This window comes from Ranitomeya variabilis, chromosome 8 (assembly GCF_051348905.1).
Source record: "Ranitomeya variabilis isolate aRanVar5 chromosome 8, aRanVar5.hap1, whole genome shotgun sequence".
NCBI classification, from domain to species: Eukaryota; Metazoa; Chordata; class Amphibia; order Anura; family Dendrobatidae; genus Ranitomeya; species Ranitomeya variabilis.
In genome coordinates, this window is record NC_135239.1 from 220,214,695 (window position 1) to 220,238,175 (window position 23,481).

At 51.8% G+C, this 23,481-nt stretch overlaps 1 protein-coding gene across 3 annotated transcripts in view; it reads right to left on the reverse strand.

Moving 5' to 3' along the window:
- The window catches only part of FANCD2 (FA complementation group D2), a 193,892-nt gene that overhangs the window by 51,139 nt on the left and 119,272 nt on the right, over window positions 1-23,481 (reverse strand). For 2 of the 3 annotated variants that reach the window (XM_077277273.1, XM_077277272.1), the window contains 3 exons: window positions 22,136-22,264; window positions 21,630-21,748; window positions 21,435-21,545 (listed from right to left, as the gene is read on the reverse strand). In XM_077277273.1, coding sequence (XP_077133388.1) covers window positions 21,435-21,545; window positions 21,630-21,748; window positions 22,136-22,264 — 359 coding nt within the window. Of the gene's footprint in view, window positions 1-21,434; window positions 21,546-21,629; window positions 21,752-22,135; window positions 22,265-23,481 lie in introns of all 3 variants that reach the window. The other variant, XM_077277271.1, reaches the window with a different exon arrangement.

Consider the following 23,481-nt stretch of genomic DNA (forward strand, 5'->3'; position numbering starts at 1 on the left):
ACGTGTCCTGTATCTAGAGGTGATCGTACTAATCACCATGGAGCACCCGGCCATCATACCGTTCAGGGAGGAGACTGGCCTGTATCTAGAGATGATCGTACTAATCACCATGGAGCACCCGGCCATCATACCGTTCAGGGAGGAGACTGTCCTGTATCTAGAGGTGATCGTACTAATCACCATGGAGCACGCGGCCATCATACCGTTCAGGAAGGAGATGTGTCCTGTATCTAGAGGTGATCGTACTAATCACCATGGAGCACACGGCCATCATACCGTTCAGGAAGGAGATGTGTCCTGTATCTAGAGGTGATCGTACTAATCACCATGGAGCACGCGGCCATCATACCGTTCAGGAAGGAGATGTGTCCTGTATCTAGAGGTGATCGTACTAATCACCATGGAGCACGCGGCCATCATACCGTTCAGGAAGGAGACGTGTCCTGTATCTAGAGGTGATCGTACTAATCACCATGGAGCACGCGGCCATCATACCGTTCAGGAAGGAGATGTGTCCTGTATCTAGAGGTGATCGTACTAATCACCATGGAGCACGCGGCCATCATACCGTTCAGGAAGGAGACATGTCCTGTATCTAGAGGTGATCGTACTAATCACCATGGAGCACGCGGCCATCATACCGTTCAGGAAGGAGATGCGTCCTGTATCTAGAGGTGATCGTACTAATCACCATGGAGCACGTGGCCATCACACCGTTCAGGAAGGAGACGTGTCCTGTATCTAGAGGTGATCGTACTAATCACCATGGAGCACACGGCCATCATACCGTTCAGGGAGGAGACTGTCCTGTATCTAGAGGTGATCGTACTAATCACCATGGAGCACGCGGCCATCATACCGTTCAGGAAGGAGACTGTCCTGTATCTAGAGGTGATCGTACTAATCACAATGGAGCATGTGGCCATCATACCGTTCAGGAAGGAGACTGTCCTGTATCTAGAGGTGATCGTACTAATCACCATGGAGCACGCGGCCATCATACCGTTCAGGGAGGAGACGTGTCCTGTATCTAGAGGTGATCGTACTAATCACCATGGAGCACGCGGCCATCATACCGTTCAGGAAGGAGACGTCTCCTGTATCTAGAGGTGATTGTACTAATCACCATGGAGCACGTGGCCATCATACCGTTCAGGAAGGAGACTGTCCTGTATCTAGAGGTGATCGTACTAATCACCATGGAGCACGCGGCCATCATACCGTTCAGGAAGGAGATGTGTCCTGTATCTAGAGGTGATCGTACTAATCACCATGGAGCACGCGGACATCATACCGTTCAGGAAGGAGACGTGTCCTGTATCTAGAGGTGATCGTACTAATCACCATGGAGCACGCGGCCATCATACCGTTCAGGAAGGAGATGTGTCCTGTATCTAGAGGTGATCGTACTAATCACTATGGAGCACGCGGCCATCACACCGTTCAGGAAGGAGACGTGTCCTGTATCTAGAGGTGATCATACTAATCACCATGGAGCACGTGGCCATCATACCGTTCAGGAAGGAGACGTGTCCTGTATCTAGAGGTGATCGTACTAATCACCATGGAGCACGCGGCCATCATACCGTTCAGGAAGGAGATGTGTCCTGTATCTAGAGGTGATCGTACTAATCACCATGGAGCACGCGGCCATCATACCATTCAGGTGGCGGACGTGTCCTGTATCTAGAGGTGATCGTACTAATCACCATGGAGCATGTGGCCATCATACCGTTCAGGAAGGAGACGTGTCCTGTATCTAGAGGTGATCGTACTAATCACCATGGAGCACGCGGCCATCATACCGTTCAGGAAGGAGACGTCTCCTGTATCTAGAGGTGATCGTACTAATCACCATGGAGCACGCGGCCATCATACCGTTCAGGAAGGAGACGGGTCCTGTATCTAGAGGTGATCGTACTAATCACCATGGAGCACGCGGCCATCATACCGTTCAGGAAGGAGACGGGTCCTGTATCTAGAGGTGATCGTACTAATCACCATGGAGCACGTGGACATCACACCGTTCAGGAAGGAGACTGTCCTGTATCTAGAGGTGATCGTACTAATCACCATGGAGCACACGGCCATCATACTGTTCAGGAAGGAGACGTGTCCTGTATCTAGAGGTGATCGTACTAATCACCATGGAGCACACGGCCATCATACCGTTCAGGAAGGAGACTGTCCTGTATCTAGAGGTGATCGTACTAATCACCATGGAGCAAGCGGCCATCATACCATTCAGGTGGCGGACGTGTCCTGTATCTAGAGGTGATCGTACTAATCACCATGGAGCACGCGGCCATCATACCGTTCAGGGAGGAGACGTGTCCTGTATCTAGAGGTGATCGTACTAATCATCATGGAGCACACGGACATCATACCGTTCAGGAAGGAGACGTGTCCTGTATCTAGAGGTGATCGTACTAATCACCATGGAGCACACGGCCATCATACCGTTCAGGAAGGAGACGTGTCCTGTATCTAGAGGTGATCGTACTAATCATCATGGAGCACGCGGCCATCATACCGTTCAGGAAGGAGACGTGTCCTGTATCTAGAGGTGATTGTACTAATCACCATGGAGCACGCGGCCATCATACCGTTCAGGAAGGAGACTGTCCTGTATCTAGAGGTGATCGTACTAATCATCATGGAGCACATAGCCATCATACCGTTCAGGAAGGAGATGTGTCCTGTATCTAGAGGTGATTGTACTAATCACCATGGAGCACGCGGCCATCATACCATTCAGGAAGGAGACTGTCCTGTATCTAGAGGTGATCGTACTAATCATCATGGAGCACATAGCCATCATACCGTTCAGGAAGGAGATGTGTCCTGTATCTAGATCTGATTGTACTAATCACCATGGAGCACACGGCCATCATACCGTTCAGGAAGGAGACTGTCCTGTATCTAGAGGTGATCGTACTAATCATCATGGAGCACATAGCCATCATACCGTTCAGGAAGGAGATGTGTCCTGTATCTAGAGGTGATTGTACTAATCACCATGGAGCACGCGGCCATCATACCATTCAGGAAGGAGATGTGTCCTGTATCTAGAGGTGATCGTACTAATCACCATGGAGCACACGGCCATCATACCGTTCAGGAAGGAGACGTGTCCTGTATCTAGAGGTGATCGTACTAATCACCATGGAGCACGCAGCCATCATACCGTTCAGGAAGGAGACTGTCCTGTATCTAGAGGTGATCGTACTAATCATCATGGAGCACACGGCCATCATACCGTTCAGGAAGGAGACGTGCCCTGTATCTAGAGGTGATCGTACTAATCACCATGGAGCACGCGGCCATCATACCGTTCAGGAAGGAGACGTGTCCTGTATCTAGAGGTGATCGTACTAATCACCATGGAGCACGCAGCCATCATACCGTTCAGGAAGGAGACTGTCCTGTATCTAGAGGTGATCGTACTAATCACCATGGAGCACGCGGCCATCACACAATTCAGGAAGGAGACATGTCCTGTATCTAGAGGTGATCGTACTAATCACCATGGAGCACGCAGCCATCATACCGTTCAGGAAGGAGACTGTCCTGTATCTAGAGGTAATCGTACTAATCACCATGGAGCACGCGGCCATCATAGCGTTCAGGGAGGAGACGTGTCCTGTATCTAGAGGTGATCGTACTAATCACCATGGAGCACGCGGCCATCATACCGTTCAGGGAGGAGACTGTCCTGTATCTAGAGGTGATCGTACTAATCACCATGGAGCACGCGGCCATCATACCGTTCAGGAAGGAGACGTGTCCTGTATCTAGAGGTGATCGTACTAATCACCATGGAGCACGCGGCCATCACACCATTCAGGAAGGAGACATGTCCTGTATCTAGAGGTGATTGTACTAATCACCATGGAGCACGCAGCCATCATACCGTTCAGGAAGGAGACGTGTCCTGTATCTAGAGGTGATTGTACTAATCACCATGGAGCACGCAGCCATCATAGCGTTCAGGGAGGAGACGTGTCCTGTATCTAGAGGTGATCGTACTAATCACCATGGAGCACGCGGCCATCACACCATTCAGGAAGGAGACATGTCCTGTATCTAGAGGTGATCGTACTAATCACCATGGAGCACGCAGCCATCATACCGTTCAGGAAGGAGACTGTCCTGTATCTAGAGGTAATCGTACTAATCACCATGGAGCACGCGGCCATCATAGCGTTCAGGGAGGAGACGTGTCCTGTATCTAGAGGTGATCGTACTAATCACCATGGAGCACGCAGCCATCATACCGTTCAGGAAGGAGACTGTCCTGTATCTAGAGGTGATCGTACTAATCACCATGGAGCACGCGGCCATCATACCGTTCAGGAAGGAGACGTGTCCTGTATCTAGAGGTGATCGTACTAATCACCATGGAGCACGCGGCCATCATACCGTTCAGGAAGGAGATGTGTCCTGTATCTAGAGGTGATTGTACTAATCACCATGGAGCACGCGGCCATCATACCGTTCAGGAAGGAGACTGTCCTGTATCTAGAGGTGATCGTACTAATCACCATGGAGCACGTGGCCATCATACCGTTCAGGGAGGAGACATGTCCTGTATCTAGAGGTGATCGTACTAATCACCATGGAGCACCCGGCCATCATACCGTTCAGGGAGGAGACTGTCCTGTATCTAGAGGTGATCGTACTAATCACCATGGAGCACACGGCCATCATACCGTTCAGGAAGGAGACTGTCCTGTATCTAGAGGTGATCGTACTAATCACCATGGAGCACGTGGCCATCATACCGTTCAGGGAGGAGACGTGTCCTGTATCTAGAGGTGATCGTACTAATCACCATGGAGCACCCGGCCATCATACCGTTCAGGGAGGAGACTGGCCTGTATCTAGAGATGATCGTACTAATCACCATGGAGCACCCGGCCATCATACCGTTCAGGGAGGAGACTGTCCTGTATCTAGAGGTGATCGTACTAATCACCATGGAGCACGCGGCCATCATACCGTTCAGGAAGGAGATGTGTCCTGTATCTAGAGGTGATCGTACTAATCACCATGGAGCACACGGCCATCATACCGTTCAGGAAGGAGATGTGTCCTGTATCTAGAGGTGATCGTACTAATCACCATGGAGCACGCGGCCATCATACCGTTCAGGAAGGAGATGTGTCCTGTATCTAGAGGTGATCGTACTAATCACCATGGAGCACGCGGCCATCATACCGTTCAGGAAGGAGACGTGTCCTGTATCTAGAGGTGATCGTACTAATCACCATGGAGCACGCGGCCATCATACCGTTCAGGAAGGAGATGTGTCCTGTATCTAGAGGTGATCGTACTAATCACCATGGAGCACGCGGCCATCATACCGTTCAGGAAGGAGACATGTCCTGTATCTAGAGGTGATCGTACTAATCACCATGGAGCACGCGGCCATCATACCGTTCAGGAAGGAGATGCGTCCTGTATCTAGAGGTGATCGTACTAATCACCATGGAGCACGTGGCCATCATACCGTTCAGGAAGGAGACTGTCCTGTATCTAGAGGTGATCGTACTAATCACCATGGAGCACGCGGCCATCATACCGTTCAGGAAGGAGACTGTCCTGTATCTAGAGGTGATCGTACTAATCACAATGGAGCATGTGGCCATCATACCGTTCAGGAAGGAGACTGTCCTGTATCTAGAGGTGATCGTACTAATCACCATGGAGCACGCGGCCATCATACCGTTCAGGGAGGAGACGTGTCCTGTATCTAGAGGTGATTGTTCTAATCACCATGGAGCACGTGGCCATCATACCGTTCAGGGAGGAGACATGTCCTGTATCTAGAGGTGATCGTACTAATCACCATGGAACACACGGCCATCATACCGTTCAGGAAGGAGATTGTCCTGTATCTAGAGGTGATCGTACTAATCACCATGGAGCACGCGGCCATCATACCGTTCAGGAAGGAGATGTGTCCTGTATCTAGAGGTGATCGTACTAATCACCATGGAGCACGCAGCCATCATACCGTTCAGGAAGGAGACGGGTCCTGTATCTAGAGGTGATTGTACTAATCACCATGGAGCACGCGGCCATCACACCGTTCAGGAAGGAGACTGTCCTGTATCTAGAGGTGATCGTACTAATCACCATGGAGCACGCGGCCATCATACCGTTCAGGGAGGAGACGTGTCCTGTATCTAGAGGTGATCGTACTAATCACCATGGAGCACGCGGCCATCATACCGTTCAGGAAGGAGACGTGTCCTGTATCTAGAGGTGATCGTACTAATCACCATGGAGCACGCGGCCATCATACCGTTCAGAAAGGAGACGTGTCCTGTATCTAGAGGTGATCGTACTAATCACCATGGAGCACGCGGCCATCACACCGTTCAGGGAGGAGACATGTCCTGTATCTAGAGGTGATCGTACTAATCACTATGGAGCACGTGGCCATCATACCGTTCAGGGAGGAGACATGTCCTGTATCTAGAGGTGATCGTACTAATCACTATGGAGCACGTGGCCATCATACCGTTCAGGAAGGAGACGTGTCCTGTATCTAGAGGTGATCATACTAATCACCATGGAGCACGCGGCCATCATACCGTTCAGGGAGGAGACGTGTCCTGTATCTAGAGGTGATTGTACTAATCACCATGGAGCACGTGGCCATCATACCGTTCAGGAAGGAGACTGTCCTGTATCTAGAGGTGATTGTACTAATCACCATGGAGCACGCGGCCATCATACCGTTCAGGAAGGAGACGTGTCCTGTATCTAGAGGTGATCGTACTAATCACCATGGAGCACGTGGCCATCATACCGTTCAGGAAGGAGACATGTCCTGTATCTAGAGGTGATTGTACTAATCACCATGGAGCACACGGCCATCATACCGTTCAGGAAGGAGACTGTCCTGTATCTAGAGGTGATCGTACTAATCACCATGGAGCACGCGGCCATCATACTGTTCAGGTAGCGGACGTGTCCTGTATCTAGAGGTGATCGTACTAATCACCATGGAGCACGCGGCCATCATACCGTTCAGGGAGGAGATGTGTCCTGTATCTAGAGGTGATCGTACTAATCACCATGGAGCACGCGGCCATCATACCGTTCAGGAAGGAGACATGTCCTGTATCTAGAGGTGATCGTACTAATCACCATGGAGCACACGGCCATCATACCGTTCAGGAAGGAGACGTGTCCTGTATCTAGAGGTGATCGTACTAATCACCATGGAGCACGCGGCCATCATACCGTTCAGGAAGGAGACGGGTCCTGTATCTAGAGGTGATCGTACTAATCACCATGGAGCACGCGGCCATCATACCATTCAGGAAGGAGACGTGTCCTGTATCTAGAGGTGATCGTACTAATCACCATGGAGCACGCGGCCATCATACCGTTCAGGAAGGAGATGTGTCCTGTATCTAGAGGTGATCGTACTAATCACCATGGAGCACGCGGCCATCATACCGTTCAGGAAGGAGACTGTCCTGTATCTAGAGGTGATTGTACTAATCACCATGGAGCACGCGGCCATCATACCGTTCAGGAAGGAGATGTGTCCTGTATCTAGAGGTGATCGTACTAATCACCATGGAGCATGCGGCCATCATACCGTTCAGGAAGGAGACATGTCCTGTATCTAGAGGTGATCGTACTAATCACCATGGAGCATGCGGCCATCATACCGTTCCAGAAGGAGATGTGTCCTGTATCTAGAGGTGATCGAACTAATCACCATGGAGCACGCGGCCATCATACCGTTCAGGAAGGAGATGTGTCCTGTATCTAGAGGTGATCGTACTAATCATCATGGAGCACGTGGACATCATACCGTTCAGGAAGGAGATGTGTCCTGTATCTAGAGGTGATCGAACTAATCACCATGGAGCACGCGGCCATCATACCGTTCAGGAAGGAGATGTGTCCTGTATCTAGAGGTGATCGTACTAATCACCATGGAGCACGTGGACATCACACCGTTCAGGAAGGAGACTGTCCTGTATCTAGAGGTGATCGTACTAATCATCATGGAGCACGCGGCCTTCATACCGTTCAGGAAGGAGACGTGTCCTGTATCTAGAGGTGATCATACTAATCACCATGGAGCACACGGCCATCATACCGTTCAGGAAGGAGACTGTCCTGTATCTAGAGGTGATCGTACTAATCACCATGGAGCACGCGGCCATCATACCGTTCAGGAAGGAGATGTGTCCTGTATCTAGAGGTGATCGTACTAATCACCATGGAGCACACGGCCATCATACCGTTCAGGAAGGAGACTGTCCTGTATCTAGAGGTGATCGTACTAATCACCATGGAACACACGGCCATCATACCGTTCAGGAAGGAGACGTGTCCTGTATCTAGAGGTTATCGTACTAATCACCATGGAGCATGTGGCCATCATACCGTTCAGGGAGGGGACGTGTCCTGTATCTAGAGGTGATCGTACTAATCACTATGGAGCACGTGGACATCATACCGTTCAGGGAGGAGACTGTCCTGTATCTAGAGGTGATCGTACTAATCACCATGGAGCACGCGGACATCATACCGTTCAGGAAGGAGACGTGTCCTGTATCTAGAGGTGATCGTACTAATCACCATGGAGCACGCGGCCATCATACCGTTCAGGGAGGAGACTGTCCTGTATCTAGAGGTGATCGTACTAATCACCATGGAGCACGCGGACATCATACCGTTCAGGGAGGAGATGTGTCCTGTATCTAGAGGTGATCGTACTAATCACCATGGAGCACGCGGCCATCATACCGTTCAGGAAGGAGACGTGTCCTGTATCTAGAGGTGATTGTACTAATCACCATGGAGCACGTGGCCATCATACCGTTCAGGGAGGAGACGTGTCCTGTATCTAGAGGTGATTGTACTAATCACCATGGAGCACGCGGCCATCATACCGTTCAGGAAGGAGATGTGTCCTGTATCTAGAGGTGATCGTACTAATCACCATGGAGCATGTGGCCATCATACCGTTCAGGAAGGAGATGTGTCCTGTATCTAGAGGTGATCGTACTAATCACCATGGAGCACGCGGCCATCATACCGTTCAGGAAGGAAATGTGTCCTGTATCTAGAGGTGATCGTACTAATCACCATGGAGCACGCGGCCATCATACCGTTCAGGGAGGAGACTGTCCTGTATCTAGAGGTGATCGTACTAATCACCATGGAGCACGCGGACATCATACCGTTCAGGAAGGAGACGTGTCCTGTATCTAGAGGTGATCGTACTAATCACCATGGAGCACGCGGCCATCATACCGTTCAGGAAGGAGATGTGTCCTGTATCTAGAGGTGATCGTACTAATCACCATGGAGCACGCGGCCATCATACCGTTCAGGAAGGAGATGTGTCCTGTATCTAGAGGTGATTGTACTTATCACCATGGAGCACGCGGCCATCATACCATTCAGGTGGCGGACGTGTCCTGTATCTAGAGGTGATCGTACTAATCACCATGGAGCATGTGGCCATCATACCGTTCAGGAAGGAGATGTGTCCTGTATCTAGAGGTGATTGTACTTATCACCATGGAGCACGCGGCCATCATACCATTCAGGTGGCGGACGTGTCCTGTATCTAGAGGTGATCGTACTAATCACCATGGAGCACGCGGCCATCATACCGTTCAGGAAGGAGATGTGTCCTGTATCTAGAGGTGATCGTACTAATCACTATGGAGCACGCGGCCATCACACCGTTCAGGAAGGAGACGTGTCCTGTATCTAGAGGTGATCGTACTAATCACCATGGAGCACGCGGCCATCATACCGTTCAGGAAGGAGATGTGTCCTGTATCTAGAGGTGATTGTACTTATCACCATGGAGCACGCGGCCATCATACCATTCAGGTGGCGGACGTCTCCTGTATCTAGAGGTGATCGTACTAATCACCATGGAGCACGTGGCCATCATACCGTTCAGGAAGGAGACGTGTCCTGTATCTAGAGGTGATCGTACTAATCACCATAGAGCATGTGGCCATCATACCGTTCAGGAAGGAGACGTCTCCTGTATCTAGAGGTGATCGTACTAATCACCATGGAGCACGCGGCCATCATACCGTTCAGGGAGGAGACTGTCCTGTATCTAGAGGTGATCGTACTAATCACCATGGAGCACGCGGACATCATACCGTTCAGGAAGGAGACGTGTCCTGTATCTAGAGGTGATCGTACTAATCACCATGGAGCACGTGGCCATCATACCGTTCAGGAAGGAGATGTGTCCTGTATCTAGAGGTGATCGTACTAATCACTATGGAGAACGCGGCCATCACACCGTTCAGGAAGGAGACGTGTCCTGTATCTAGAGGTGATCGTACTAATCACCATGGAGCACGCGGCCATCATACCGTTCAGGAAGGAGATGTGTCCTGTATCTAGAGGTGATTGTACTAATCACCATGGAGCACGCGGCCATCATACCATTCAGGTGGCGGACGTGTCCTGTATCTAGAGGTGATCGTACTAATCACCATGGAGCACGCGGCCATCATACTGTTCAGGAAGGAGACGTGTCCTGTATCTAGAGGTGATTGTACTAATCACCATGGAGCACGTGGACATCATACCGTTCAGGAAGGAGACGTCTCCTGTATCTAGAGGTGATCGTACTAATCACCATGGAGCACGCGGCCATCATACCGTTCAGGAAGGAGACGTGTCCTGTATCTAGAGGTGATCGTACTAATCACCATGGAGCACGCGGCCATCATACCGTTCAGGAAGGAGACGTGTCCTGTATCTAGAGGTGATCGTACTAATCACCATGGAGCACGCGGCCATCATACCGTTCAGGAAGGAGATGTGTCCTGTATCTAGAGGTGATCGTACTAATCACCATGGAGCACGTGGACATCATACCGTTCAGGAAGGAGATGTGTCCTGTATCTAGAGGTGATCGTACTAATCACCATGGAGCACGCGGCCATCATACCGTTCAGGAAGGAGACTGTCCTGTATCTAGAGGTGATCGTACTAATCACCATGGAACACACGGCCATCATACCGTTCAGGAAGGAGACTGTCCTGTATCTAGAGGTGATCGTACTAATCACCATGGAGCATGCGGCCATCATACCATTCAGGAAGGAGACGTGTCCTGTATCTAGAGGTGATCGTACTAATCACCATGGAACACACGGCCATCATACCGTTCAGGAAGGAGACTGTCCTGTATCTAGAGGTGATCTTACTAATCACCATGGAGCACGCGGCCATCATACCGTTCAGGAAGGAGACGTGTCCTGCATCTAGAGGTGATCGTACTAATCACCATGGAGCACGCGGCCATCATACCGTTCAGGAAGGAGATGTGTCCTGTATCTAGAGGTGATCGTACTAATCACCATGGAGCACGCGGCCATCATACCGTTCAGGAAGGAGACGTGTCCTGTATCTAGAGGTGATCGTACTAATCACCATGGAACACACGGCCATCATACCGTTCAGGAAGGAGACTGTCCTGTATCTAGAGGTGATCGTACTAATCACCATGGAGCACACGGCCATCATACCGTTCAGGAAGGAGACGTGTCCTGTATCTAGAGGTGATCGTACTAATCATCATGGAGCACACGGCCATCATACCGTTCAGGAAGGAAATGTGTCCTGTATCTAGAGGTGATCGTACTAATCACCATGGAGCACGCGGCCATCATACCGTTCAGGAAGGAGACGTGTCCTGTATCTAGAGGTTATTGTACTAATCACCATGGAGCACGCAGCCATCATACCGTTCAGGCAGCGGACGTGTCCTGTATCTAGAGGTGATCGTACTAATCACCATGGAGCACGCGGCCATCATACCGTTCAGGAAGGAGACGTGTCCTGTATCTAGAGGTGATCGTACTAATCACCATGGAGCACGCAGCCATCATACCGTTCAGGAAGGAGACGTGTCCTGTATCTAGAGGTGATCGTACTAATCACCATGGAGCACGCGGCCATCATACCGTTCAGGAAGGAGACATGTCCTGTATCTAGAGGTGATCGTACTAATCACCATGGAGCACGCGGCCATCATACCGTTCAGGAAGGAGACTGTCCTGTATCTAGAGGTGATCGTACTAATCACCATGGAGCACGCGGCCATCATACCGTTCAGGAAGGAGATGTGTCCTGTATCTAGAGGTGATTGTAGTAATCACCATGGAGCACGTGGCCATCATACCGTTCAGCAAGGAGACTGTCCTGTATCTAGAGGTGATCGTACTAATCACCATGGAGCACGCGGCCATCATACCGTTCAGGGAGGGGACGTGTCCTGTATCTAGAGGTGATCGTACTAATCACCATGATCACCATGAAGCACCCGGCCATCATACCGTTCAGGAGGGAGACGTGTCCTGTATCTAGAGGTGATCGTACTAATCACCATGGAGCATGTGGCCATCATACCGTTCAGGGAGGGGACGTGTCCTGTATCTAGAGGTGATCGTACTAATCACCATGATCACCATGAAGCACCCGGCCATCATACCGTTCAGGAGGAGACATGTCCTGTATCTAGAGGTGATCGTACTAATCACCATGGAGCACGCGGCCATCATACCGTTCAGGAAGGAGACATGTCCTGTATCTAGAGGTGATCGTACTAATCACCATGGAGCACGCGGACATCATACCGTTCAGGAAGGAGACTGTCCTGTATCTAGAGGTGATCGTACTAATCACCATGGAGCACGCGGCCATCATACCGTTCAGGAAGGAGACGGGTCCTGTATCTAGAGGTGATCGTACTAATCACCATGGAGCATGTGGCCATCACACCGTTCAGGAAGGAGACTGTCCTGTATCTAGAGGTGATCGTACTAATCACCATGGAGCACGCGGCCATCATACCGTTCAGGAAGGAGACGTGTCCTGTATCTAGAGGTGATCGTACTAATCACCATGGAGCACGCGGACATCACACCGTTCAGGAAGGAGACGTGTCCTGTATCTAGAGGTGATCGTACTAATCACCATGGAGCACGCGGCCATCATACCATTCAGGAAGGAGACGTGTCCTGTATCTAGAGGTGATCGTACTAATCACCATGGAGCACACGGCCATCATACCGTTCAGGAAGGAGATGTGTCCTGTATCTAGAGGTGATCGTACTAATCACTATGGAGCACGCGGCCATCATACCGTTCAGGAAGGAGACGTGTCCTGTATCTAGAGGTGATCGTACTAATCACCATGGAGCACGCGGCCATCATACCGTTCAGGAAGGAGACGTGTCCTGTATCTAGAGGTGATCGTACTAATCACCATGGAGCACGCGGCCATCATACCATTCAGGAAGGAGACGTGTCCTGTATCTAGAGGTGATCGTACTAATCACCATGGAGCACGCGGCCATCATACCGTTCAGGGAGGAGACATGTCCTGTATCTAGAGGTCATCGTACTAATCACCATGGAGCACACGGCCATCATACCGTTCAGGGAGGAGACATGTCCTGTATCTAGAGGTGATCGTACTAATCACCATGGAGCATGTGGCCATCATACCATTCAGGAGGGGACGTGTCCTGTATCTAGAGGTGATCGTACTAATCACCATGGAGCATACGGCCATCATACCGTTCAGGGAGGGGACGTGTCCTGTATCTAGAGGTGATCGTACTAATCACCATGGAGCATGCGGCCATCATACCGTTCAGGGAGGAGACATGTCCTGTATCTAGAGGTGATCGTACTAATCACCATGGAGCACACGGCCATCATACCTTTCAGGAAGGAGATGTGTCCTGTATCTAGAGGTGATCGTACTAATCACCATGATCACCATGAAGCACCCGGCCATCATACCGTTCAGGAAGGAGACATGTCCTGTATCTAGAGGTGATCGTACTAATCACCATGGAGCACGCGGCCATCATACTGTTCAGGAAGGAGACATGTCCTGTATCTAGAGGTGATCGTACTAATCACCATGGAGCACGTGGCCATCATACCGTTCAGGAAGGAGATGTGTCCTGTATCTAGAGGTGATCGTACTAATCACCATGGAGCACGCGGCCATCATACCGTTCAGGAAGGAGACTGTCCTGTATCTAGAGGTGATTGTACTAATCACCATGGAGCACGCGGCCATCATACCGTTCAGGAAGGAGATGTGTCCTGTATCTAGAGGTGATCGTACTAATCACCATGGAGCACGTGGACATCATACCGTTCAGGGAGGAGACGTGTCCTGTATCTAGAGGTGATCGTACTAATCACCATGGAGCACGCGGCCATCATACCGTTCAGGAAGGAGACGAGTCCTGTATCTAGAGGTGATTGTACTAATCACCATGGAGCACGCGGCCATCATACCGTTCAGGGAGGAGACGGGTCCTGTATCTAGAGGTGATCGTACTAATCACCATGGAGCACGCGGCCATCATACCGTTCAGGAAGGAGACGTGTCCTGTATCTAGAGGTGATCGTACTAATCACCATGGAACACGCGGCCCTCATACCGTTCAGGGAGGAGACGTGTCCTGTGTCTAGAGGTGATCGTACTAATCACCATGGAGCATGTGGCCATCATACTGTTCAGGAAGGAGACGTGCCCTGTATCTAGAGGTGATCGTACTAATCACCATGGAGCACACGGCCATCATACTGTTCAGGAAGGAGACATGTCCTGTATCTAGAGGTGATCGTACTAATCACCATGGAGCACGCGGCCATCATACCGTTCAGGAAGGAGATGTGTCCTGTATCTAGAGTTGATCGTACTAATCACCATGGAGCACGCGGCCATCATACCGTTCAGGAGGGAGACGTGTCCTGTATCTAGAGGTCATCGTACTAATCACCATGGAGCACGTGGCCATCATACCGTTCATGAAGGAGATGTGTCCTGTATCTAGAGGTGATCGTACTAATCACCATGGAGCACGCGGCCATCATACCGCAGAGGAAGGAGACGTGTCCTGTATCTAGAGGTGATCGTACTAATCACCATGGAGCACGCGGCCATCACACCGTTCAGGGAGGAGACGGGTCCTGTATCTAGAGGTGATCGTACTAATCACCATGGAGCACGCGGCCATCATACCGTTCAGGAAGGAGACATGTCCTGTATCTAGAGGTGATCGTACTAATCACCATGGAGCACGCGGCCATCATACCGTTCAGGAAGGAGACGGGTCCTGTATCTAGAGGTGATCGTACTAATCACCATGGAGCACGTGGACATCATACCGTTCAGGGAGGAGACTGTCCTGTATCTAGAGGTGATCGTACTAATCACCATGGAGCACGCGGCCATCACACCGTTCAGGAAGGAGACGTGTCCTGTATCTAGAGGTGATCGTACTAATCACCATGGAGCACGCGGCCATCATACCTTTCAGGAAGGAGATGTGTCCTGTATCTAGAGGTGATCGTACTAATCACCATGGAGCACGCGGACATCACACCGTTCAGGAAGGAGACGTGTCCTGTATCTAGAGGTGATCGTACTAATCACCATGGAGCACGCGGCCATCATACCGTTCAGGAAGGAGACGTGTCCTGTATCTAGAGGTGATCGTACTAATCACCATGGAGCACGCGGCCATCATACCGTTCAGGAAGGAGACGTGTCCTGTATCTAGAGGTGATCGTACTAATCACCATGGAGCACGTGGCCATCATACCGTTCAGGGAGGAGACGTGTCCTGTATCTAGAGGTGATCGTACTAATCACTATGGAGCACGCGGCCATCATACCGTTCAGGAAGGAGACGTGTCCTGTATCTAGAGGTCATAGTACTAATCACCATGGAGCACACGGCCATCATACCGTTCAGGGAGGAGACATGTCCTGTATCTAGAGGTGATCGTACTAATCACCATGGAGCACACGGCCATCATACCTTTCAGGAAGGAGATGTGTCCTGTATCTAGAGGTGATCGTACTAATCACCATGGAGCACACGGCCATCATACCGTTCAGGAAGGAGACGGGTCCTGTATCTAGAGGTGATCGTACTAATCACCATGGAGCACGCGGCCATCATACCGTTCAGGAAGGAGATGTGTCCTGTATCTAGAGGTGATCGTACTAATCACCATGGAGCACTCGGCCATCATACCGTTCAGGAAGGAGATGTGTCCTGTATCTAGAGGTGATCGTACTAATCACCATGGAGCACTCGGCCATCATACCGTTCAGGAAGGAGATGTGTCCTGTATCTAGAGGTGATCGTACTAATCACCATGGAGCACTCGGCCATCATACCGTTCAGGAAGGAGATGTGTCCTGTATCTAGAGGTGATCGTACTAATCACCATGGAGCACTCGGCCATCATACCGTTCAGGAAGGAGATGTGTCCTGTATCTAGAGGTGATCGTACTAATCACCATGGAGCACGCGGCCATGATACCGTTCAGGGAGGAGACATGTCCTGTATCTAGAGGTGATCGTACTAATCATCATGGAACACGCGGCCCTCATACCGTTCAGGGAGGAGACGTGTCCTGTGTCTAGAGGTGATCGTACTAATCACCATGGAGCATGTGGCCATCATACCTTTCAGGAAGGAGACTGTCCTGTATCTAGAGGTGATCGTACTAATCACCATGGAACACGCGGCCCTCATACCGTTCAGGGAGGAGACGTGTCCTGTATCTAGAGGTGATCGTACTAATCACCATGGAGCATGTGGCCATCATACCGTTCAGGAAGGAGACGTCTCCTGTATCTAGAGGTGATCGTACTAATCACCATGGAGCACGCGGCCATCATACCGTTCAGGAAGGAGACGTGTCCTGTATCTAGAGGTGATCGTACTAATCGCCATGGAGCACCCGGCCATCATACCGTTCAGGGAGGAGACTGTCCTGTATCTAGAGGTGATCGTACTAATCACTATGGAGCACGCGGCCATCATACCGTTCAGGAAGGAGACTGTCCTGTATCTAGAGGTGATCGTACTAATCACCATGGAGCACGCGGCCATCATACCGTTCAGGAAGGAGACGTGTCCTGTATCTAGAGGTGATCGTACTAATCACCATGGAGCACGTGGACATCATACCGTTCAGGAAGGAGACGGGTCCTGTATCTAGAGGTGATCGTACTAATCATCATGGAGCACGCGGCCATCATACCATTCAGGAAGGAGATGTGTCCTGTATCTAGAGGTGATCGTACTAATCACTATGGAGCACGCGGCCATCATACCGTTCAGGAAGGAGACGTGTCCTGTATCTAGAGGTGATCGTACTAATCACTATGGAGCACGCGGCCATCATACCATTCAGGGAGGAGACTGTCCTGTATCTAGAGGTGATCGTACTAATCACCATGGAGCACTCGGCCATCATACCGTTCAGGAAGGAGACGTGTCCTGTATCTAGAGGTGATTGTACTAATCACCATGGAGCACGCGGCCATCATACCGTTCAGGAAGGAGACTGTCCTGTATCTAGAGGTCATCGTACTAATCACCATGGAGCACGCGGCCATCATACCGTTCAGGAAGGAGACTGTCCTGTATCTAGAGGTGATCGTACTAATCACCATGGAGCACGCGGCCATCATACCGTTCAGGAAGGAGACTGTCCTGTATCTAGAGGTGATCGTACTAATCACCATGGAGCACGCGGCCATCATACCGTTCAGGAAGGAGATGTGTCCTGTATCTACAGGTGATCGTACTAATCACTATGGAGCACGCGGCCATCATACCGTTCAGGAAGGAGACTGTCCTGTATCTAGAGGTGATCGTACTAATCACCATGGAGCACGCGGCCATCATACCGTTCAGGAAGGAGACGTGTCCTGTATCTAGAGGTGATCGTACTAATCACCATGGAGCACGTGGACATCATACCGTTCAGGAAGGAGACGGGTCCTGTATCTAGAGGTGATCGTACTAATCATCATGGAGCACGTGGCCATCATACCGTTCAGGAAGGAGATGTGTCCTGTATCTAGAGGTGATCGTACTAATCACTATGGAGCACGCGGCCATCATACCGTTCAGGAAGGAGACGTGTCCTGTATCTAGAGGTGATCGTACTAATCACTATGGAGCACGCGGCCATCATACCGTTCAGGAAGGAGACGTGTCCTGTATCTAGAGGTGATCGTACTAATCACCATGGAGCACACGGCCATCATACCGTTCAGGAAGGAGATGTGTCCTGTATCTAGAGGTGATCGTACTAATCACTATGGAGCACGCGGCCATCATACCGTTCAGGAAGGAGACGTGTCCTGTATCTAGAGGTGATCGTACTAATCACCATGGAGCACGCGGCCATCATACCGTTCAGGAAGGAGACGGGTCCTGTATCTAGAGGTGATCGTACTAATCACCATGGAGCACGCGGCCATCACACCGTTCAGGAAGGAGACGTGTCCTGTATCTAGAGGTGATCGTACTAATCACCATGGAGCACACGGCCATCACACCGTTCAGGGAGGAGATGTGTCCTGTATGTAGAGGCAATCGTACTAATCACCATGGAGCACGTGGACATCATACCGTTCAGGGAGGAGACGTGTCCTGTATCTAGAGGTGATTGTACTAATCACCATGGAGCACGTGGCCATCATACCGTTCAGGAAGGAGACGTGTCCTGTATCTAGAGGTGATCGTACTAATCACCATGGAGCACGTGGACATCATACCGTTCAGGAAGGAGACGTGTCCTGTATCTAGAGGTGATCGTACTAATCACCATGGAGCACGTGGACATCATACCGTTCAGGAAGGAGACGTGTCCTGTATCTAGAGGTGATCGTACTAATCACCATGGAGCACGCGGCCATCATACCGTTCAGGAAGGAGACTGTCCTGTATCTAGAGGTGATCGTACTAATCACCATGGAGCACGCGGCCATCATACCGTTCAGGAAGGAGACTGTCCTGTATCTAGAGGTCATCGTACTAATCACCATGGAGCACGTGGCCATCATACCGTTCAGGAAGGAGATGTGTCCTGTATCTAGAGGTGATCGTACTAATCACCATGGAGCACGCGGCCATCATACCGTTCAGGAAGGAGACTGTCCTGTATCTAGAGGTGATCGTACTAATCACCATGGAGCACGCAGCCATCATACCGTTCAGGAAGGAGATGTGTCCTGTATCTAGAGGTGATCGTACTAATCACCATGGAGCACGCGGCCATCATACCGTTCAGGAAGGAGACTGTCCTGTATCTAGAGGTAATCGTACTAATCACCATGGAGCACGCGGCCATCATAGCGTTCAGGGAGGAGACGTGTCCTGTATCTAGAGGTGATCGTACTAATCACCATGGAGCACTCGGCCATCATACCGTTCAGGAAGGAGACGTGTCCTGTATCTAGAGGTGATCGTACTAATCACCATGGAGCACGCGGCCATCATACCGTTCAGGAAGGAGATGTGTCCTGTATCTAGAGGTGATCGTACTAATCACCATGGAGCACTCGGCCATCATACCGTTCAGGAAGGAGACGTGTCCTGTATCTAGAGGTGATCGTACTAATCACCATGGAACACACGGCCATCATACCGTTCAGGAAGGAGACTGTCCTGTATCTAGAGGTGATCGTACTAATCACCATGGAGCACGCGGCCATCATACCGTTCAGGAAGGAGACTGTCCTGTATCTAGAGGTGATCGTACTAATCACCATGGAGCACGCGGCCATCATACCGTTCAGGAAGGAGATGTGTCCTGTATCTAGAGGTGATCGTACTAATCACTATGGAGCACGCGGCCATCATACCGTTCAGGAAGGAGACTGTCCTGTATCTAGAGGTGATCGTACTAATCACCATGGAGCACGCGGCCATCATACCGTTCAGGAAGGAGACGTGTCCTGTATCTAGAGGTGATCGTACTAATCACCATGGAGCACGTGGACATCATACCGTTCAGGAAGGAGACGGGTCCTGTATCTAGAGGTGATCGTACTAATCATCATGGAGCACGCGGCCATCATACCGTTCAGGAAGGAGATGTGTCCTGTATCTAGAGGTGATCGTACTAATCACTATGGAGCACGCGGCCATCATACCGTTCAGGAAGGAGACGTGTCCTGTATCTAGAGGTGATCGTACTAATCACCATGGAGCACGCAGCCATCATACCGTTCAGGAAGGAGACTGTCCTGTATCTAGAGGTGATCGTACTAATCACCATGGAGCACGCGGCCATCACACCGTTCAGGAACGAGACATGTCCTGTATCTAGAGGTGATCGTACTAATCACCATGGAGCACGCGGCCATCATACCGTTCAGGAAGGAGACTGTCCTGTATCTAGAGGTGATCGTACTAATCACTATGGAGCACGCGGCCATCATACCGTTCAGGAAGGAGACGTGTCCTGTATCTAGAGGTGATCGTACTAATCACCATGGAGCACGCGGCCATCATACCGTTCAGGAAGGAGACGTGTCCTGTATCTAGAGGTGATCGTACTAATCACCATGGAGCACGCGGCCATCATACCGTTCAGGAAGGAGATGTGTCCTGTATCTAGAGGTGATCGTACTAATCACTATGGAGCACGCGGCCATCATACCGTTCAGGAAGGAGACGTGTCCTGTATCTAGAGGTGATCGTACTAATCACCATGGAGCACGCGGCCATCATATCGTTCAGGAAGGAGACGTGTCCTGTATCTAGAGGTGATCGTACTAATCACCATGGAGCATGTGGCCATCATACCGTTCAGGAAGGAGACGGGTCCTGTATCTAGAGGTGATCGTACTAATCACCATGGAGCATGCGGCCATCACACCGTTCAGGAAGGAGACGTGTCCTGTATCTAGAGGTGATCGTACTAATCACCATGGAGCACGCGGCCATCATACCGTTCAGGAAGGAGACGTGTCCTGTATCTAGAGGTGATCGTACTAATCACCATGGAGCACACGGCCATCACACCGTTCAGGGAGGAGACTGTCCTGTATCTAGAGGTGATCGTACTAATCACCATGGAGCACGCGGCCATCATACCGTTCAGGGAGGAGACGTGTCCTGTATCTAGAGGTGATTGTACTAATCACCATGGAGCACGTGGCCATCATACCGTTCAGGAAGGAGACGTGTCCTGTATCTAGAGGTGATCGTACTGATCACCATGGAGCACGTGGACATCATACCGTTCAGGAAGGAGACGTGTCCTGTATCTAGAGGTGATCGTACTAATCACCATGGAGCACGTGGACATCATACCGTTCAGGAAGGAGACGTGTCCTGTATCTAGAGGTGATCGTACTAATCACCATGGAGCACGCGGCCATCATACCATTCAGGAAGGAGACGTGTCCTGTATCGTATCTAGAGGTCATCGTATAAATCACAATGGAGCACAAGAGAATTAGATATGACGATCAGATTGGGAACGTTAGCGGTGTTTGTTCCATCTTAGATATCAGAAACTTGGAATCTGTGTTGAGAAGTGACAGCGGGCGACGTACCGAACCTGTTCCTCTATATCCAGGGACGCGTCACACTCCTTTATTCTGTCTGTAAATACAGCCAGTGCCGACTTCAGTAAATTACTGTTCTCTGGCTGCGAAAATCCATTCCTGCAGGATGACAGAGATAAAAAAGTCTCTGTATCTGACCCCTGACATGGTAAAGACCCCAAATAGAAATTCATTCCGACATACCAGGCAAAGAGTGTGTGGAAAAGCTGCAGAAGTAAGTGGTAGCATGCAGCCATATACTGCTGCTCCTTCACGTCAATCCCTGGAGCATCCACCACACCGTGATTCTCCGTCACAAGCATCTGCTGAGGGAAACGACAATAAGTAACTGCACCGGACGGAGGCCATTACGTATAGTGTAAAACTACGCTCCCTTCACCTGTCGTCACCCATAGCCCGGCTCACACAGGACTCATCACACCTAGCACCAAACACCCAGTAATGGCCACGGCTCACTACAGTCCGTCCATGCAGCAATCCCAACAACACCCCGAGCTCAGTCACTGTGAATACTAATTAAATCTTAGGATTGTGGAGTTTGGGCAGCAAAGTGACCGCTCTCAGCTCCAGATAAAACTGAGTATTTCCTCTCATACTGAAAATGGACTGCAGTCCCTGAGGTCGGATGACAATCTCTCGCTGTACATATGCCAAACATCTCATCTCATCCCACGAATGAGGGTCAGAACCTGGAAATAGTTGTGCATGTTCTCCACGTGGTTACACAGTGTGGGCAGTAGTCCTACGAGCACTTGTGCCATGTCCTGTGGCCTCTTCTGGTGGAGATGTGAGAATTCTGCAATCCTCGTGTCCTTCACCTGCACAAAGGAGAAATGTCAGAAGCAGCAAACCAGAAACCTTGACAAAATGTGTCTCTGTAGCCTCAGACCAGACAGTGGGGCCTGCCGCCGCCTCAGACCAGACAGTGGGGCCTGCCGCCGACTCAGCCCGGACAGTGGGGCCTGCCGCCGCCTCAGCCCGGACAGTGGGGCCTGCCGCCGCCTCAGACCGGACAGTGGGGCCTGCTGCCGCCTCAGCCCGGACAGTGGGGCCTGCTGCCGGCGCAGCCCGGACAGTGGGGCCTGCTGCCGCCTCAGCCCGGACAGTGGGGCCTGCTGCCGCCTCAGCCCGGACAGTGGGGCCTGCTGCCGCCTCAGCCCGGACAGTGGGGCCTGCCGCCGCCTCAGACCAGACAGTGGGGCCTGCCGCCGCCTCAGCCCGGACAGTGGGGCCTGCCGCCGCCTCAGCCCGGACAGTGGGGCCTGCCGCCGCCTCAGACCGGACAGTTGGGCCTGCCGCCGCCTCAGCCCGGACAGTGGGGCCTGCTGCCGCCTCAGCCCGGACAGTGGGGCCTGCTGCCGCCTCAGCCCGGACAGTGGGGCCTGCCGCCGCCTCAGACCGGACAGTGGGGCCTGCTGCCGCCTCAGCCCGGACAGTGGGGCCTGCTGCCGGCGCAGCCCGGACAGTGGGGCCTGCTGCCGCCTCAGCCCGGACAGTGGGGCCTGCTGCCGCCTCAGCCCGGACAGTGGGGCCTGCTGCCGCCTCAGCCCGGACAGTGGGGCCTGCCGCCGCCTCAGACCAGACAGTGGGGCCTGCCGCCGACTCAGCCCGGACAGTGGGGCCTGCCGCCGCCTCAGCCCGGACAGTGGGGCCTGCCGCCGCCTCAGACCGGACAGTTGGGCCTGCCGCCGCCTCAGCCCGGACAGTGGGGCCTGCCGCCGCCTCAGCCCGGACAGTGGGGCCTGCTGCCGCCTCAGCCCGGACAGTGGGGCCTGCTGCCGCCTCAGCCCGGACAGTGGGGCCTGCTGCCGCCTCAGCCCGGACAGTGGGGCCTGCTGCCGCCTCAGCCCGGACAGTGGGGCCTGCTGCCGCCTCAGCCCGGACAGTGGGGCCTGCTGCCGCCTCAGACCGGACAGTGGGGCATGCTGCCGCCTCAGACCGGACAGTGGGGCATGCTGCCGCCTCAGACCGGACAGTGGGGCCTGCTGCCGCCTCAGACCGGACAGTGGGGCCTGCTGCCGCCTCAGCCCGGACA